The sequence below is a fragment of the Carica papaya genome, chromosome 2, assembly GCF_054855325.1.
Source record: "Carica papaya isolate Zhongbai chromosome 2, ASM5485532v1, whole genome shotgun sequence".
Classification (NCBI taxonomy): Eukaryota; Viridiplantae; Streptophyta; class Magnoliopsida; order Brassicales; family Caricaceae; genus Carica; species Carica papaya.
This window is the reverse complement of record NC_142310.1, coordinates 17,230,144-17,247,257: the sequence shown is the minus strand read 5'-3', so window position 1 is coordinate 17,247,257 and position 17,114 is coordinate 17,230,144. Positions and strand designations below refer to the sequence as shown.

Sequence of the window (17,114 nt, the reverse complement as noted above, 5' to 3'; positions counted from 1 at the left end):
AAATTTTTAATTAAATATATAATATATATAAATTTTAAAAAAATATATGTATTTACTTTTTTTTTTGTCTGTTTTAAAAAATTGAGCAAAATAATATATATATACATATATTTTTTTTGAAATAGGAAACAAGGGGAAATCTGAAAACTGAAAAGGCAAGACGTAGGGTCGGCTGAATCTAAAAGTGGCAAAGAAAAACCTAACACGTTCAAAGGGCTCACTCTACCCTTCCTTTTACTAGTTTCGCCATCTGACAACACCACCTACCCTTTCTACAGTTCTTGTCCCGAAATTATATGCTATCAGCGTCCTCATTCATGTTACCGTACTCCCTAGCATATATTCCTATTGTTATTATTTATTATAAATCCTAATTTTTCTTTTAACATAAATTTAAATTTAGATTAAATTTATTCCCTTATATTTGATATTTAAAATCTTTTTTTCATATTTTGTTCTCAAAACTTATAATAAATAAATATCAATTTTGATAAACATAATTAATTTATTTTATTTAAATAATTGCAGTAACTACATTTATTTTTATTTTTAATTTCTAGTCTAAACTATAAATGTTTTATGTTTACCTTATTTTTTCCACGTGGCAAAATTAGAGGAGAATCGCAAGAAATAAATATGAGATCACATCCACCGGAAACTACCCACAGAAAAGAGAGGAAGAGAAGCTGTCTGTTTTATAAGAAACTCCGCTCCCTTTTTGCTTTTAAAAATACACATCAAACCACCATTGGTATTTTCATTTTCTTGGCCTTTGCCTGCGTCTCAAAGGCCTCACCGAAATAACATCACGACCCTCGCTCCTTCTCTAGGGTTTTTGACGGACAACAATGGCCTTTTCGTCTCTCTTCCGATCTACGACTTCCGCTTCTCTGATCCAATCCACCAGAGTCGAATGCTCCTCCTTCTCCTCCTCCTCTGCCGATCCTTCCAAGGTTCCTCTCATCATCATCGTCTTCTTTATTGTTTTCACTTTCAGCTCTTGATCTGTAATTGCGTCTTTCGTCTTCTCTCTTTTCTATTTTTGCCGCCTGTTGTTTGTTTCTCTGTTTTCGTTTTAATTTCTTACTCTTAACATTCGGTTTCTATTTTTCGGTTGGTTTTTTTTTTTCTACTTTTCTTTCTTTTTTTTTTTCAGAAAATTGGAAAACTGAGCTCCAGGGAGCTTTAGATGGTAAAATGGTTTCCTTTGCCTGTTAGGACTTTGATTTGCTTTCCCTGATTTAAAGCTCCCGAATTATCTGCCTCTTATTTTTAATAATAATTTTGGCCTTTTGGTTTCACTTCTGTTTATTTTCTTTTCAATGAGAATTGGAAATTTCTGCTTCAACGAGCTTAGTGCATGAAATGCTTACGATGTAAATACATTTCAGTTTCGTTTATTGTTTTGTTTTCAAATTTTTATTTTCTTATATTACTTATTAGGTTTTTCCATCTTTCAGCCTTCTAGAGGAAACTAAAGAGAGTCTTGCGATTAAATTTCTATTAATAATAATATCAGGATTTTTTTTTAATTTACAAGTTTGTTAGATTTTTTGTGTAATTTTCATGTTTGTTGGATTTGATTCTGTTACCTTATGTTTGTTGGATTTGATTCTGTTACCTTATGTTTGTATACTGAGTAAATGAGCTCAGAAAGTAATTAGATTCTCACGTTTTACGTTTTTCTTTTTGCTTTTACATTTCATATTGTGTTTTGTTTGAATTGGGTGCTTGCTTTTTTATTTATTTATTTTTTCATGTTTCCAAGGGCAAAATCTAATTCGCTTGAATATTATCGATGCTGGAATTATTTTCTCATTTTTAGGGCTTCTTAACTTCTCTTGGCTTTGTTCTATAGCGTTAAACTTGAAGTGTAATTTAAAAAGAAAAATAAATGCAGCTCAAGCAACCTCTATAACATATCATTCAATTGCACTCGAGCACAAGGTAGTTTTATGTAAAGAACAATGATTTTAGTAGGATTTGGATTTCATAAAGGAGATGAGAGCTTATTTTAAATATTTTCTGTTTGGGAGTTTATTAGTATTTAATCTCCCTCATTCTTTAAATACCAGGTTCCACACCTTGGTTTTAGTGGCAATCTGAACTCGTCCAGCATTGTGGGTGCAGCACTTAGAACCGGGTCGTCTTCTTTAAAGTTGAGTGACCGTTATGCAATTCTTTTATATGAATGTTTGATTATTTATTTACTTTTCTAACTTTTGCACGCTTTTTTTGGTAAGATCCTAATTAATTCTGAAATATGTTGGGGAATATTTCAGGGAATGCAGCTCTAGGAATATCAAACCCATCAAGGCTACTGCTACTGAGATGCCTCCCATAGTGCAGAGTAAGAATCGGTTCCTGATCTTGACGTGTACTAAACTTTTGTTATTGTCGATTTAGTGTTTTGTGCTGATTTGTGGGTATTATTTGTTTCTCATTGTTTAGAATCGCGGAGCAGTGGAAAGACAAAGATTGGAATTAATGGTATGATTACCATCAAATGCCGTTGCGCACTGGTTTACACATCATTGAATGAAGATATGTTTGTAATATACCTAACTCTTTTTGAAGTGTTAATCAAATGTTTCTAAAATCCTTTGGCTGAATTTCCCTCTTCATGACTGACTTATTGATGTTATGATTTAAGTCGGCTGTTGATGGATGATTCCTGTCTATTTATTGCCCCTTTTGGTGTTTGCTATCTAGGGTTGGGGCTTTATTTTAACCATTTTAGTAACTACTTGGGGATGAGTTACAACAAACGAAAACAAGGGAAATGTTTGCTCTGAATAAAATCTGTGCTTGAAAATCCCAGAAGGTTACATCTTAGTGGAAGTGCCTCCAACTAAATGTTGTTTACAGCATCAAGAAAGAGAGTCTTCAGCGTTGAAATGAACCTGGAGCACTGTTGAGAAGGCTGCCATGTTTAATGCATTATAGTGCGTGTCTTTTGCCCACTTCAACTGATTCCAGAGGTTGGTTGGATTGTGTTCAAGTATGCAGATGATGAACAATTCCATTGGTGGATGACAGTTCTATACTTTTTTGATATGAAAATTTGAAACTCTATTATTACACTGTTTGATAGACGATTTTATTAGAATGTGGTCAGCTGTTCAATTTCCTGCTTTTGCGGGGCAAGAGGCTAATTCTTCAATGTGGACTTTACTTTTTCGTTTTTGAGAACTAAAAGATAATTAATTCATAAAAGCCACCAAGGGTATCTTGGCTCTATATACAAGTTACATAAGATTGAAAGTCAAAGGATATATGAAATCAACTAACTCAGCAGGTTTCCAGAGGAAGTACAGCAAAAACGTTCCTACTTACTGAACTACTAACCACCTAGTTAAGATTCATCAATTTTATACGGACTCCAAAGCCTTCTTCATTTAGGATATCATAGAATTAGGTGACCTGGGATTCATTCTCCTTTTGGCACATATAACATGCTTTTGCCATTGCCAGTCTGGATCTTTATGGCATGTAGGATGAAGCTCAGGAATTTAGAAAAGGCCGTGGGTGCTATGTTTCCTTAATTATGAAAAACCAAGTTGATCTCTTTTTTCTTTTCTCAACCCTAAAATGCATATCTTATGTTTTATTTTCTTTACAAGAACACCTATAATACTGTACTTGTGCAGGTTTTGGCCGAATAGGAAGATTAGTTTTACGAGTTGCAACATCCAGAGATGATATCGATGTTGTGGCAGTCAATGATCCTTTCATTGATGCTAAGTACATGGTGAGGATGTCAAATTCTTACCTTCTCATTTGTATGCTGGATATGAAGCCATGTTGTATTATCTAAGAAGTTATTGCATGTCAACAGTCAGTTATCATGGTAACACAAGATTTATTGTCTACTTTCTAACTGGTGTTGCCAAAGCTCGTTTTTCCCGTTTTCTATTAACAGGCAAAACTGCAACTGAGATATGAAGTGTAAGTAGAACGTGTACATGACTATGTATTGTAACCGTCCGGATATCTTCCGCTGTAGTTCTTATGCTGTAAATGGAAAATGGGAAAAATTGTATATGGTTGATAGGTTTAGTTGTGGGAACTTGATACTAACAGTAAATAATTTTGGCTCTGGTAGTAATTGATGGAGGACGAGTTAAAACTTGAAATTAGAGGTTTGATGGGTTTCTTGACATCACATCCAAGGATTTAAGGTCTAAGTTTAATAGTTTTTTGGGTAGAAAAGAAAGTAAGCCTCATATTTCGATCTCTATGCACTACAATAACTAGGGTGGAATTTAGTGGCATCATACAATCATTAAGCATTAACTTCTCTAAATTCTCTTAATAGTTGTACTCTTTTTGGAGAAATTATAGTTATTTACGACTACAATTTAATTGTAATCTTATTAGAATAGGAAATGCGAAGGTTTTGTTTTGTTCATTTTCCATTTAGGTTCTAGTCAACTTCTAGTTGTAATTAGAATAAGAACATGATTGTAGTGTAACATGTCAAACTTGCTAACAGAAAGTTCGAGGAGGATGTCTTATTCTCCATGTTTCTTTTTATTTTGTTCTCATCTTAATGATATTTGTTTTTCTATAAAAAAACGTTCTTATGTTAGTCTTGATTAAGGGTAGACAATGAATTTGTTCTTGCTCTCCATGTTTGTACTATTCTCCATGCTTGTACGGAATTTGCTTTCTTAGGTACTCCACCATCCCTTCAATTTTTTAATAGTATACACTCAATCCATACTTCTCAATGCCAATGAATTTCTAACATCAAGGAATTCAGTCTATGGTTGTGTTAACTTATACATAATGAATTATGTTCTAATTTATGCATGTTACGACTAATGTGAAATTGGAACTAGAGGTTTATTAGGAGCAAAATAGAAGTGAATCAAACACAGCGTAGAAAGAATATTAAGAGAACTTAACCCTTAAAAATTGTCTAACCCGATAAATGCCCAATCTTACCCATGCCATTACAAATACAAATTTGATAGAAATGCAAGTCCAAATTTATTTAGAAAATTTAACTAAACATCATCAATGTGTATTGTCAAAGAGGATTGACATGCTGGCGGCATCTCTTTTTTCTGTGGCATGAAATCCCCTATGTGGGTTTTGTAGTACGAGTTCAAGCAGTCATTATGGATGCCAATCTGGGCTAAAAAAATGATGATTTGAACACGTTATTTTGTTTACCATCAAACTTGATGTGAAGGTTCTCACATCCACCCTTTTTCTAAATATTCAGATTTGTACTTTTTGGAAATTTTGCATGGCTTTTCCTAATCTTTTTTTTTTAAATGAACATTCTTGTCTCTTGGAGTTTGTGCATGGAATAGGAGAGTGGGTACACAATAGGATTAGCTTAAGAGTCTGATTGATTGTACGTTATTTGTTCATCTCATTTGACGATGTTCATTTCCAAAAAGAAAAAATTTATTTGATGATGTTATAGTTGTTTTAGGCCCCAGGGTATGAAGGAATGGTTGTAATTCAATGTTTCCATTCTTGTGCAGGCTTATATGTTCAAGTACGATTCTACCCATGGAGTTTTTAAGGGAACCATCAGGGTTGTGGATGATTCTACCTTAGAGATCAATGGGAAACATATTAAAGTAGTTTGCAAGAGGTATTGCAAATTGATAGTTTCTATTTGCCTGTATACTTCCATAGGTAGTCTATGACATACTTGCTACAATTGCTTCTACTCGAACAAATATCTTGGGAGTTAGAGATATGTTTTAATAAAGTGTCTAAACTTGATTGTCATTTACCAAGGGACCCAGTAGAAATCGCTTGGGGTGATCTTGGGGCTGAGTATGTTGTCGAATCTTCTGGGGTTTTCACAACATTGGGAAAGGCTTCAGCACATTTGAAGGTCAGTTTGTACTCAAGTTCTGGTTTTCTGTTTCCCAATCTTGCCCCTCGAACATCTTGACATGCACATGCCCATGAAATTGCGTTTATCTACGTGCTCACAATGCCTCTGATTGACCTTTCTTTTAAGTTTTGTAGGGTGGTGCCAAGAAAGTGGTAATATCAGCTCCTTCAGCTGATGCACCCATGTTTGTGGTTGGAGTGAATGAGAAGACATACAAGCCAAACATGGACATTGTTTCTAATGCAAGCTGTACCACAAATTGTCTCGCTCCTCTTGCCAAGGTTGAAACACAGCCATTGATTCCAAGTTATATATATGTATACATATTTCTTTCAAAAAAAAATATATATGTATACATATATTTGGTAGTATCATAAAAAAGGGCTTATTATTTGATATGTAAATTGTGTCTGGTAAAAGCTGAAGTTATGGGATACTTGTTGTACTGTGATCTTATGTGGATTAATTTTTTAATATTTCTTCTGCTGGTAGGTGGTGCACGAAGAATTTGGCATCGTGGAAGGGCTAATGACAACTGTACATGCAACTACAGGTATCTGTCTCTGTGGCTTTCCTTTAAGTCATGGGTTTATCAATGGGCTTTGTGGTAAAAGTTATCCTCTTCTAATCTTCAGCAACACAAAAGACTGTGGATGGCCCATCAATGAAGGATTGGAGAGGGGGCCGTGGAGCTGGTCAAAACATCATTCCTAGTTCAACTGGTGCTGCTAAGGTATTCAAGAATAGACTTGTTCAGACTTAGGAGAAATTTAAAGAATTACCGGAGGAATGAGATCTCAGGTCTCTTTTTTTTAATGTAGGCTGTTGGAAAGGTTCTTCCAGAACTCAATGGAAAACTGACTGGAATGGCATTCCGTGTCCCGACACCTAATGTATCTGTTGTGGACTTAACTTGTCGACTTGATAAAAGTGCATCCTATGAAGATGTTAAAGCAGCCATAAAGTATGTTGTCTAATTTTCTGCTTTAATACACAATTTGCATTGATAGATCATTTATTTACTAATTTATTCTGGTGGGGTTGGGGTAGATTTTTGTCTGCTTCCTCAGTATTTTTCGCAAGGATTTTTATCTTAACATAGTTCTTTGTGATTCTAAAAACATTCTTCAATTTCAAAAAATAGGTATGCTTCAGAGGGGCCACTCAAGGGCATTCTTGGATACACAGATGAGCATGTTGTCTCTAACGATTTTATGGGTGATTCAAGGTATAATGCTTTCTCTCTCTTCTCTCTCTCTCTCTCTATCTATCTATCTATCTATCTAATCTGTGTTTCCGCCATCTCTCTTCAACAGATGTTTTTCCATTTCTTAGCATTGATATAATTACTTCCACAGGCCTGTGCCTGCTTGTAAATACATAAACAATTAACAAAGCAAGCAAATATGTGTACATGTTTTTCATGGTTTCATTCATTGAAAAATGTTGGTTGTGGAAAAGAGTGGTCATTTTGTTTAAAGTATGCTTAGATAAAAAGACCAAGAACCTATCACAGAGAGCATATCCCATAATGTGAAAAATAGCTTCTGAGATTTGATTCGGATTGGATTGCCAATTCCAGAGTTTTTATGGACATTTTGAACTCCCAAATGGTTGTTATAGTACTGATGGGCTTTGTCATTTCAGGTCAAGTATATTTGATGCTTTGGCTGGTATAGGACTGAGTGATTCCTTTATGAAGCTTGTTTCGTGGTATGACAATGAATGGGGTTACAGGTATAGTTCCTCCCCCTTCTCTTGCCGCCAACAGGAAAAACCAACTATTATACCCTTATTATCCATATCATAAGACAATTTGTTTTCATTATTGTTAAGGCAAAGTACTTGTTGATACTTTATGGTTTGGGTTCCTTCAGATTTCATTTACTTAAGTTTATTTTTAGTAGTTTCAGTATTCTTAGTTGCATTGTTATATTACTTGACTGATAATTATAACGATGTATATGAGCTCTCCATGTATTAAATTTTTTTTAAAATCTAGAATGTTTGTGTTCTAGCTATGGTGTTAACTGAAATTGTAAAAACTAAACTACATGCATTGGATCTTGAAAAATCCAGAATTGCATAATATCAAATCATACATCGATATTATTATTGTTACTTTTTGCCACATTACATTGTAATTGGTTTTAACAAGGTGTTGGGTTCCTTTTTTTTTTTTTTTTGGTACTCTCTTTGTAGCAACCGCGTGCTTGACCTGATAGAGCATATGGCATTGGTGGCAGCCAATCAGTAAATGGCAAGAGGTTTTTCTGGCAATGCTGGTGATTATGAAAATTTTGCACTCCATACCATTATTAAGTTGAGATATTAGTTTTATTAGTTTATTACTGAAAATCTTCTGTTTTTATCAGTGTGAATTTGGACATCAAGTGATGCTACTTATTAAAATAAACCAAGTCTCTGAATATTTTTGTGATCCAAAGCAATTCAATTTGGATGCTAAAGAAACTTCTATCTATATATCTAATTTTAATTGAATTTTAATTATGTTTTTTTCATCATGCATAAAGGAATTACTTTTAGAAGTTTACAACAGACTTTAATTCCATACAAACTCCCAAAAAAAGAGAGGTGAATAGGGAGATTCTAATAAGTCTCACAATGGCACACACGTTATATGCACTGGGAATCAACTATTTCTAATCTATTTTCAGAGATCTAATTTGACTCTCAAAAACAGAGATATGATAATGTGTTGGATGGAACACAGACCATATTTCTGAAACACCATTTAGGATTGTTTATATATGATTATGACAGGCTTTTGCAAGAAGTTCGAGTCTGATGATAGTCCAGCAGAATTCTATAATAGTAAATTGAGGGTCTGAGCTACAATCATCCATATCTGATCAATTTCAATTTAATATTTGATAGTTTACCCAGCTAATGTGAGGGTTTATTTGGTTATCTTTTCAGAATGTTTTAAAAGATCAGTGTTAGGGATTCATTTATGATTTTTATAAGTTAGATAAAAAAAAAATATATATATATATTATCTATATGTTTGATTTGAAAAATGGAACTTTGGACCGTAGAAAGAGGAGGTTATTCCGAAGCGGCAATGGTTTCTTCATAAATCTTAAAATTTGTATCGTTTAGCATGAGGATGAAATTGATATTAGAATATGTCAACAGAAGTAGAAAAATGACTGAATAGCGAAGAAGCTCAGAGTTAATAAATAATACAAATACAAACGTATGTAGTGATTATTAAATTCCAAAATGTTGACATTTAATGTTTGGATGGAAACACCAATTTGCAATCAAATATTGACAAAAAAAAAATCCAGTCAAACAATAAGCCATGTCTTTTACCAATTTATTATTTATACGGCGTGTATTTAATTTGGTAAAAGATATGGACATTCCTTTACACCACCCACCCCCTCTCAGTATATGCGCAACAATCTTGGTGTTCTTAAACAATTATTATTTACAAAAGAGATTACTTTACTTTTGACGAACCACATGTTGTTTCAATCAATTTATTAAAGAAAATCTATATTTAATGACCATACCAAAATTTAAATTTTGAGGTTGATTAAAATTCCAAACATTAAATTTTTAAACTTTTAACGACCTAAAGTGGTAAATGAAAATTTCAACTTTATGTGACTTTAAATTATAAACTTATATCCAAGTAATCAATAAATAAATAAATAAAAAGTAATCACATTAAAACACCGAAGAAAAATAACATTGATTTGAATTCTTAATTATGAAAGATTACTTAATGATTATTTTAATAAAAGAAATTTAACATTAAACTATTCAACATTAAGATTTAATACTGCTTTTAGAAAACTAAACTTTATGGATGAAAACCTTTATTAAAAAAAAAAAAAAACTAATTAGAATACCTTTTTTAATCAGCTTATCAGAAGAGCTTTTAAGTTGATTTTTGTGAAAGATGAGATTTTTGACCATAACATCTTTATTTATAACTCAAGGATCATAAGCTTCCCAAGTTCTAATCTAGTTCATTATAAAATTAATAATTAAACTTTACTTTTGTAATAACATATTATTGAATATATGCAGGCCCACTAGTGTAAGTGTAAATTATATTCAACATTGACTATTTTATCTTTTTCTATTAGAAAATTGAAGGAAATTAAACGATTGAATCAAATATAAAAATATTGAGTGACTAAATTATAACAAATTTCAAACTTTGAAAACTAATTCCATAATTTATTTTTTTATTATTAAAAAATAATTAACAATTTTATTATAATTAATCACTTCATAAACCCAAATTAATCAGTCGGAAAAAGTAATTTCCATTTCCGTAAAATTTAAAAAAGTTGCAGAAACGGAAACCAGAAGCCTATTTAAACCCCTGTCCATTACCTCTTTCTTCCTACGCCCCTTCCTCTTCGCCTCTTCGTGTTCCGATCGTACGACTGAGATGAGACTACCGTTACAGGCTTCCAAAGCATTCTAATCAAGCATTGTATCCTGATCAAAGGAAAAAAAGCAGAACGATCAATTCGAAAGCATCGATGATGCATCGGAAAGAACAGGACGGAGAAGAAGAAATTCAGACACTCATCGGCCAATCAAGCGCCGAAACCGTCGAGTCGAAAGAGCTTCTCTGCAAATCTCCAGATAACTCCGGTTTTCTTTTCCGTTTTCCGCAGAGTTCAATATGGTCCCCGCTGGTCCCTATTCCTTACGCCGCGTACGCCTTGGACTCTGACTGTCATACTGCCAGAAAGTTTTCTTGCGAAGGCCTCTGTAAGAAGGGTATTTTTAGTTTGAAGAACAAGATCGGTGATCTTGGGGTGAATCTGAAAGGTCTTAAGTTGATGAAGAAGAAAAAGAAGATGACGCCGATGAAGACGAGGAAAGGTTCCGGATTGTCTCCGGCTCCGTCGAAGGCTGCATCGTGTGCGCCTGTTGAATGGAAGAAAATGTTGAAAGTTGTTTCTAAAGGGTTCAAGAAGACGAAGAAAGACCGCACGGCTCATGTGAAGCTTTCGGTTTATTTGAATGGCCTTTGAGGAAGTTTCATATATTTCTTTAGGAATTTCAGCCAGTGAAGAAGAATTCACTGTGATTTTTTCTAGGGTGTATTTTTGAATTTTGGAAATAAAAGTTTTCCCCCACTTCCTTTAATTCTTTAATTCTTTTTTTTTTTTTTTTTTTTTTTTTTTTTTGCTATCTCACACAATTATTGAATGAAGATCTGTTTGTAATATAGTTTAACTCTTTTCAATCTGTGAATTGGATATTTCTAAATGTTGTTTAAAGAATCAAGAAAGAGGGATCTTGCAAAGTTTTTCTCCTTGCCTTTGATTTTTAGGCTCTTTCTTGTAGGACTCTCTCCTTTCTTCTCCATGTTCACAGCCTTTCGTGCAAAATATACATCATGCATCGTCTTTCTCTGAAAGAAAAGATCAGAAGACTCTCTCAACTTCTTTTCTTATTTGTTTGTGAAGTTGATTGTGACCATGGAAGATCAAGGAGGATTATAAGAAAAAGATTTTGCAAAGTTGGTGTTTGATGCTAAGAAAGAAAGGAAAAGGGACAAAATCCTTCTCTGGTTTGCTTTAATCTATACTTTTATCAAGAAAGTCTTGTAAGATGTTTAGGCTAAGGGAATATTAACCTTTTCTGAAACTTTAATGGTCTATGATATTGTGAACTTAGGTTCTTTAAAGTAGTAATATCGTAGATGTCACTAAAGGTTATTTTGATATGAATAATAACAAGAAAAATCTCAGTTACTCGAATCCCCAATTTAAAATAAAATTTTAATTTTTTCTGTCTTTTTTTAATAATAAATACTATAATATATTAAAAAATATTTTTTTTTCTTAAAAATAACAATAATAATAAATTCAAATTAACTCTGTTGAATTCAGAGCCATAAACATTCTTCTTAAAAGAAAGGTAATATACATCACTCAGAAGTAAGACTTGCTGGAGATATAATTGCTTAGTCTTCGGCTTAATTATCTCAACCCAATTTTCTTTAGTCATGCAATTGCTGTTTTGCTAATGGTTCTGTTCTACTTGCCCTGTTAGCTGCTAGGCTTATTTTCACACATCAATTTAGCCTTGTACATTTCAGTGTACAAAATGTTTCACATATATGTCACAGGTTTAAGCCACATGATTATAAATAACAGACATCTTTATGAAAATAAGACACATTATGTAATTAATATATCTTCAAGTAGAAAATTTGTAAAGATTAACCAACAACTTGAAAGTTTTAACATAAAAACTCAAAGCTAGCCAAAAATTTGATCAAACTAATTACTTTTTCTCTTCCTTCTCAGCCTCGGCAGCCCTCTTCATTCTAACACCAACATGGCGTTGATTCACGCGCTCAATACGGAGCTTGTCATATGCCTTGAATGACTTCATTTCCTCTGTAACCTTAACAAGCTCCACTCCAGCCTTCTCAAGCACAATAGGCATGTATTGCCCCTGAACTTGAGTAACTGTTGCTAGTTCCTCGGGTGCAGAATCACCAGCCTACGGCAGAGAGAGGAGAGTAAAATATTCACCTTTCACATAAACAACCAAGCTAACCAAACTTACTTCAATAATCTGAATTACCTTGAATTTCCGTGCCCGTCTTGGGAAGACAACCAATTTCGCCTTGTACGTTTTCAGCCTCTGAACATTGGTTTGAAGACCCTCCAGAGAACGGTTCTTACGACGATGATCAACTGATATACCAATAGTAGGTGCCAACTTCTTTGGAATACCTGCGGCCTGGAAAGTAAACAAAAACTTTCTTTGAAATAAGGAAATTAAACAAAAAACTTAAAAAGTACAAAACTGAATGGATGCATACAAGACTGATAGTATTTAAATGCCATAAATGGTACACCAATATCAAGAGGTAACGATACTCTAAGAGGATGTTCGTGTTTCTCACCTTGTGAAGAGTAAATGTAACCTTCCAAAAAATTAAGCACTCTTAAACTTACAATGTTATGAATAATTATACATTTTTTGAAGGAAAAATATGTATAATTATACATTTTTAGAAGGAAAAAATGCATGTTATACAATATCCATAGCAAACAGAAAGCAGTAAGTGTAAGATCAGGTAGCATCATTGAGCCGATCCAGACTCAGGACCTCATAGCTCATCAAAACCAAGAAACATTGTCATGAGAACACACGATAAACTCACAAACAAAGAACTTGAATTCAAAAAATATGGAAGGCTAAGTAAAAAAACTAAAAGAACAACTCACCTTGAGCTCCTCAAGAGAAAAACCCCTTCCAGCTCTCACTTTCATGTTGTACTTCAAAGTCTGGCCATGGACAATCGGACGTAACGGACCAGCAGTTGGGCGAGGGAAAATTTTCACAGCCTTCCTTTGTCTTGCTGTAAAGCAATTAAAAATTAAAAATAAGCCAGAGTAACAGCCATAAAAGAAAATTTTGCAAATGCCACGCAAACCATCCATAGCAGAATGTGAACTCCTAAAAAGCAGAAAACAACTCACCAATTCTTCTCCTGGTTTTCCTAGCAGGCTGGTTGAACCACGTTTTCACATAGTTTTGCCAATGTTTCTTAAAATGCCCATTAGGAATAACATTGTTGTGCTTAACCATTTTTATTTACCTGAAAAGTCAATGGAAGGAGTGAAAAAATTGCCAACTACAGATAACGACTGCTTCTTATTCAATCATATAGTAATTCAAAAGAGTTTTTCTTTTATTTCTTGATGAGGATATCCATGACAGAATTGAAGGGAAACTAACATGCATTTGATTTGTATTATAAATACATAACATAAAACTATTTGCAGTAAAAAACTCTTGATAAAATTTTAGGGGAAAAAACCAAAAGAAACCAAAACAAAAACAAAAAAAAAAAGGAAAACGAAAGACAAACAAGAAAATGAGCAAAACATGAATTAAAAAAATGTTATACATTCAAAAGACAATGGACCTTAACAGATATCAAAGCTAATAAACGTACCCGCATATATCTACAGATCTAGACAAGAAAATCTTTGCGTTGAAAAAATAAAAATCAATCAATGAATTAATGAGAAGAAGAACGAATAAATGACAAAATAGTTATAAGCAGATCGGAGAATCTCGGTACGGGAGATAAGACAGAATTTTAAAAACCAGATAAATGAAAGAACCAAAAAATTGCCATAAACAATCATTCGGTAGCAAACAATATACTTTAATCAAGAACGAAAGAACCTTTTAAACCAAAGCAGCGTGTTCATATAGACTTGTTTCACTCTTAAACACGTTTGCTGTTCATCTTTACCATCACCTACACATTCTCTACTGGAAACAGATTTGTCAAAAGGAAAAGCCTAACGATCAACCAAGCAGCATATAAGCGCATATGACAGAAAAACACAAAGAAAGAGAATTGACAAGCTTAAGTCGAGAAATAAAAGCAGAATCGTGCATGATTAATCGATTGTAAAGAAGGCAATTAAAATAAAACGTCTAGAAATTAAAATGTAGAATAAGTAAAAGAATGGAGGATAACACTACACAAATGGAGAAAGAGAGAGGCTGAGGTATTACCTGATGTGAGCGCTCCTGAGGCGTTCGAGGGAGAGTCGCACACTTAGGGTTATATATATAAATATATATATATACGGCGCGCACAGAACGGTAATTAGGGTTTATAGACATAAGCTAAATTACACATGCTAGCGCTAGCACTATTTCTGCTTTTACCGGCGTAATGTGAAAATACACAAGTATAGTTGACTGCTTGAAAATAAAAATATTTTAGTTAAAAATGAAAATTACTTTTTTTATAAAATATGAAATCAAAAGTTAAAAATAAATACTTTTGAGATAGAGCTTATATTATTATTAATTTTATAACAAAATTAGTTAAATATACAAATATATTTATATTAAAATTATATAGTTGTAAATTTTACTAAAGTCTACCATTTTTCATCTTAAAAATATTTTAACGAGACAAACAAATTCTTACATTAATTTAGTTATGAGACAAGTGTAAGCCATTTATAGTAAAAATATAAATATTTATTTATTTTTTAATCTTTTTTTCCATTTTTATTTTAATGTGTTAATACTCTTTTCACAACTTCTTATTTAACTTAATATAATGAGTTACTTTTTAAAAAAAAAAAAAAAATGTGTTGAAGGCTTATTTAATTTTCTCATTTTAAAAAAAAAAAATTCCTTGCTTAGGCTTTTAATGTTCTTTGGTCTTCAAATGTTGTTGGCCTAGAATTTTAAAATTGTAATGTTATTGAATGTTTTCTTGTGGTGCTAGAGCATTTATGATAAACTTTATATGGAAATGGGTAGCATTCTAAAGTGAGTTTTTGATATATATTTTTTCTATAATATCTGAGTCCCGAATTTAACGCAAAATCAATTTTAATAATTTAAAAATAAATAAAAATGTATTTATAAGTTAATTTAATTTAATTTTGTTGAATTTATTGAAAAATAGGTTATGAATGTAATCGAAAATAATTTTAGAAAAAAAAAGTAAAAAATTGAGTTCGGAGGTATTTTTTTAAAAAAAATAGAAATAAAGGGATCAAAGTGCAAATAAAAAAATTGTGTCACGTAGGTTCGTCTAGTCAGCAGTCTCGACGAACTAGAGCATGTCGCGTGGTAAGGCACGCTGACATCGGTGCCACACAGGAGGTTATGCGGGCGATCTGCGTGCCCTGCGATCGGATGACTTAGGATTGATCTCGCGCACGTGAACAGCCTAGATTTGTTCCTCCCTTAAGCGCGATCGGACGTCGAAATCAAATCACGATGGATGACTATTCGTTTACTTTTTAGGCGCGATCAGATGGACGACATCGATTGCGATGGACGGTCCAAATCAATGCGGGATGTGTATAAATACTTTGCATCACATGGGAACCTTAGCCAGCAATAGGCCGTCGGAGAAGAAGAACCAGACGCTGGAGAAGAAGGCCGACCGCTGATTACCACCGCACCAGAGTCACCGCCAACTGTCACCGCACCAGAGTCACCATCAACTGCTAAAGAAGGTAAAAATTCCCTCTACCTGCTCGAAATTCGATTCCGAGCACCCATGTAGCCAAATTGGAGCAAAAAGGACGGCAGGTGAGCGAAAAAATCGTGGGTAAAGTCTGACGGAGCCGCCACGTCCAAAACCCCAAAATTTCTCTGATGAGCCCCTTCCCAATTTCTGTTTCACGTATTTTTTTAATTATTGTGTTTACTGTCCATTTATGTGTAGATTACTCGAAGAAAGAACCTCAACTGCGAAGGAAAACCGGCGGAGCCGCCGCACCCAGGGGTTCCTCATGCTGGTAGGTTCAATTTTTTGTGATTTTTCAGCCAACTGAGGCAGCTAACATGTTTTTTTGCAGGGACACAGCTAAAACCGGTCAAACCGAGGAGAACTACCGTCGTGGGTGGCAGAGCCAGTGTTGGAGCATGGTGGCGTCGCAATGCTTGAATTTTAAATTGGCCGGAATGAGATTTGGACACCGATTTTAGATTTCTGGGGTATTTTTAGGTATGTGGCGAGTGTTTTAGATTCAACAGAAAAAATTCAGGAAATTTGATACCTAATAAGAGGCGTAGTAGATAGCTCGACGTCTTGGAATACCGATCCGAGTAAGAATTCCTCATTTTATTTTTCATTATGGTAAATTGAAACTTAACTATATATAATTTTGTATTTTTATGAAAATTATAAAATTCTAAAAATAATTACGGGTTACTAGTGGAACTAGAACTGGTTAATTCATATTTATCCTGATTCCCTGTTTATTTTCATATACTGCCTAAATTGTTTACTATTATATTGTGTATATTTACATTGATAGTTTTTATAGTTTTCTCGATTATCTGGGTTATTTAATCCCTTTCTGCATGATTTATCTGCTTATCTGATTACTTGGTTGTTGGTTATGATAAGTTAAATCGCTTGTTTAAATATTGTTTTATTGATTTATGAATATACAATGAGATATTGGTATTGTGTGATTGATTGTTTTATTGATTGAAATATATATATGCAAGACTTACTAGGTACTCGAGAAAGGACGGATGGACTCGGTACATAGGGAACCCTATAGTGAATGTTACCCCAGTTAGACGGGGCTGGGAAGTCCCTTACCATAAAGGTTTGGGAGATATAGTTCACCTTTATATCGGACGGAGTATCGAGACGATTGAATGTTTGGCGCCCATTACTAGATGGAGTATGAAAACGACCGGTTAATTAATTAAATTGGAT

General features: G+C 33.5%; 3 protein-coding genes across 5 annotated transcripts; 2 read left to right on the top strand and 1 right to left on the bottom strand.

The window, feature by feature from the left end:
• The first annotated feature begins 716 nt into the window (after positions 1–716).
• GAPCP-2 (glyceraldehyde-3-phosphate dehydrogenase of plastid 2) lies at positions 717–8,374 on the top strand. 2 transcript variants are annotated; one of them, XM_022045736.2, is made up of 14 exons: positions 717–953; positions 2,076–2,158; positions 2,283–2,350; positions 2,452–2,490; positions 3,651–3,751; positions 5,502–5,614; positions 5,764–5,863; positions 6,001–6,147; positions 6,359–6,419; positions 6,502–6,599; positions 6,688–6,830; positions 7,011–7,094; positions 7,514–7,603; positions 8,069–8,374. In XM_022045736.2, exons 1-14 carry the CDS (start codon positions 849–851, stop codon positions 8,121–8,123), a joined length of 1,287 nt encoding a protein of 428 aa, XP_021901428.1. In that variant the 5' UTR covers positions 717–848; the 3' UTR covers positions 8,124–8,374. The 2 variants fall into 2 exon arrangements, with proteins under 2 accessions (XP_021901428.1, XP_088069570.1); XM_088213444.1 differs by lacking the exon at positions 2,076–2,158 and having other exon boundaries at positions 720–953.
• Positions 8,375–10,230: 1,856 nt separating this feature from the next.
• On the top strand, positions 10,231–11,019 carry LOC110817293 (uncharacterized). The gene has a single exon (XM_022045756.2). It carries the CDS (start codon positions 10,396–10,398, stop codon positions 10,894–10,896), a length of 501 nt encoding a protein of 166 aa, XP_021901448.1. The 5' UTR covers positions 10,231–10,395; the 3' UTR covers positions 10,897–11,019.
• Positions 11,020–12,032: 1,013 nt separating this feature from the next.
• Positions 12,033–14,572, bottom strand: LOC110817246 (large ribosomal subunit protein eL13z). Of its 2 annotated transcripts, XM_088213442.1 has the most exons (6): positions 14,423–14,443; positions 14,084–14,173; positions 13,369–13,487; positions 13,114–13,247; positions 12,464–12,622; positions 12,033–12,379 (listed from the first exon to the last, which is right to left on the bottom strand). In XM_088213442.1, exons 3-6 carry the CDS (start codon positions 13,475–13,477, stop codon positions 12,158–12,160), a joined length of 624 nt encoding a protein of 207 aa, XP_088069568.1. In that variant the 5' UTR covers positions 13,478–13,487; positions 14,084–14,173; positions 14,423–14,443; the 3' UTR covers positions 12,033–12,157. The 2 variants fall into 2 exon arrangements, with proteins under 2 accessions (XP_088069568.1, XP_021901390.1); XM_022045698.2 differs by lacking the exon at positions 14,084–14,173 and having other exon boundaries at positions 14,423–14,572.
• Positions 14,573–17,114: the final 2,542 nt, after the last annotated feature.

Bases quoted from the DNA above. Each gene is read 5' to 3' on its own strand.
- LOC110817293 (XM_022045756.2), top strand. From the start codon at position 10,396: ATGATGCATCGGAAAGAACAGGACGGAGAAGAAGAAATTCAGACACTC.
- LOC110817246 (XM_022045698.2), bottom strand. From the start codon at position 13,477: ATGGTTAAGCACAACAATGTTATTCCTAATGGGCATTTTAAGAAACAT. The intron at 13,248-13,368 runs GTGAGTTGTTTT...ATTGCTTTACAG, and splicing joins GAAAACCAGGAGAAGAATTG to CAAGACAAAGGAAGGCTGTG. The intron at 12,623-13,113 runs GTGAGTTGTTCT...TTTACTTTCCAG, and splicing joins TTTCTCTTGAGGAGCTCAAG to GCCGCAGGTATTCCAAAGAA.
- GAPCP-2 (XM_022045736.2), top strand. From the start codon at position 849: ATGGCCTTTTCGTCTCTCTTCCGATCTACGACTTCCGCTTCTCTGATC. The intron at 5,615-5,763 runs GTATTGCAAATT...TCATTTACCAAG, and splicing joins ATTAAAGTAGTTTGCAAGAG to GGACCCAGTAGAAATCGCTT. The intron at 7,604-8,068 runs GTATAGTTCCTC...CTCTCTTTGTAG, and splicing joins GACAATGAATGGGGTTACAG to CAACCGCGTGCTTGACCTGA.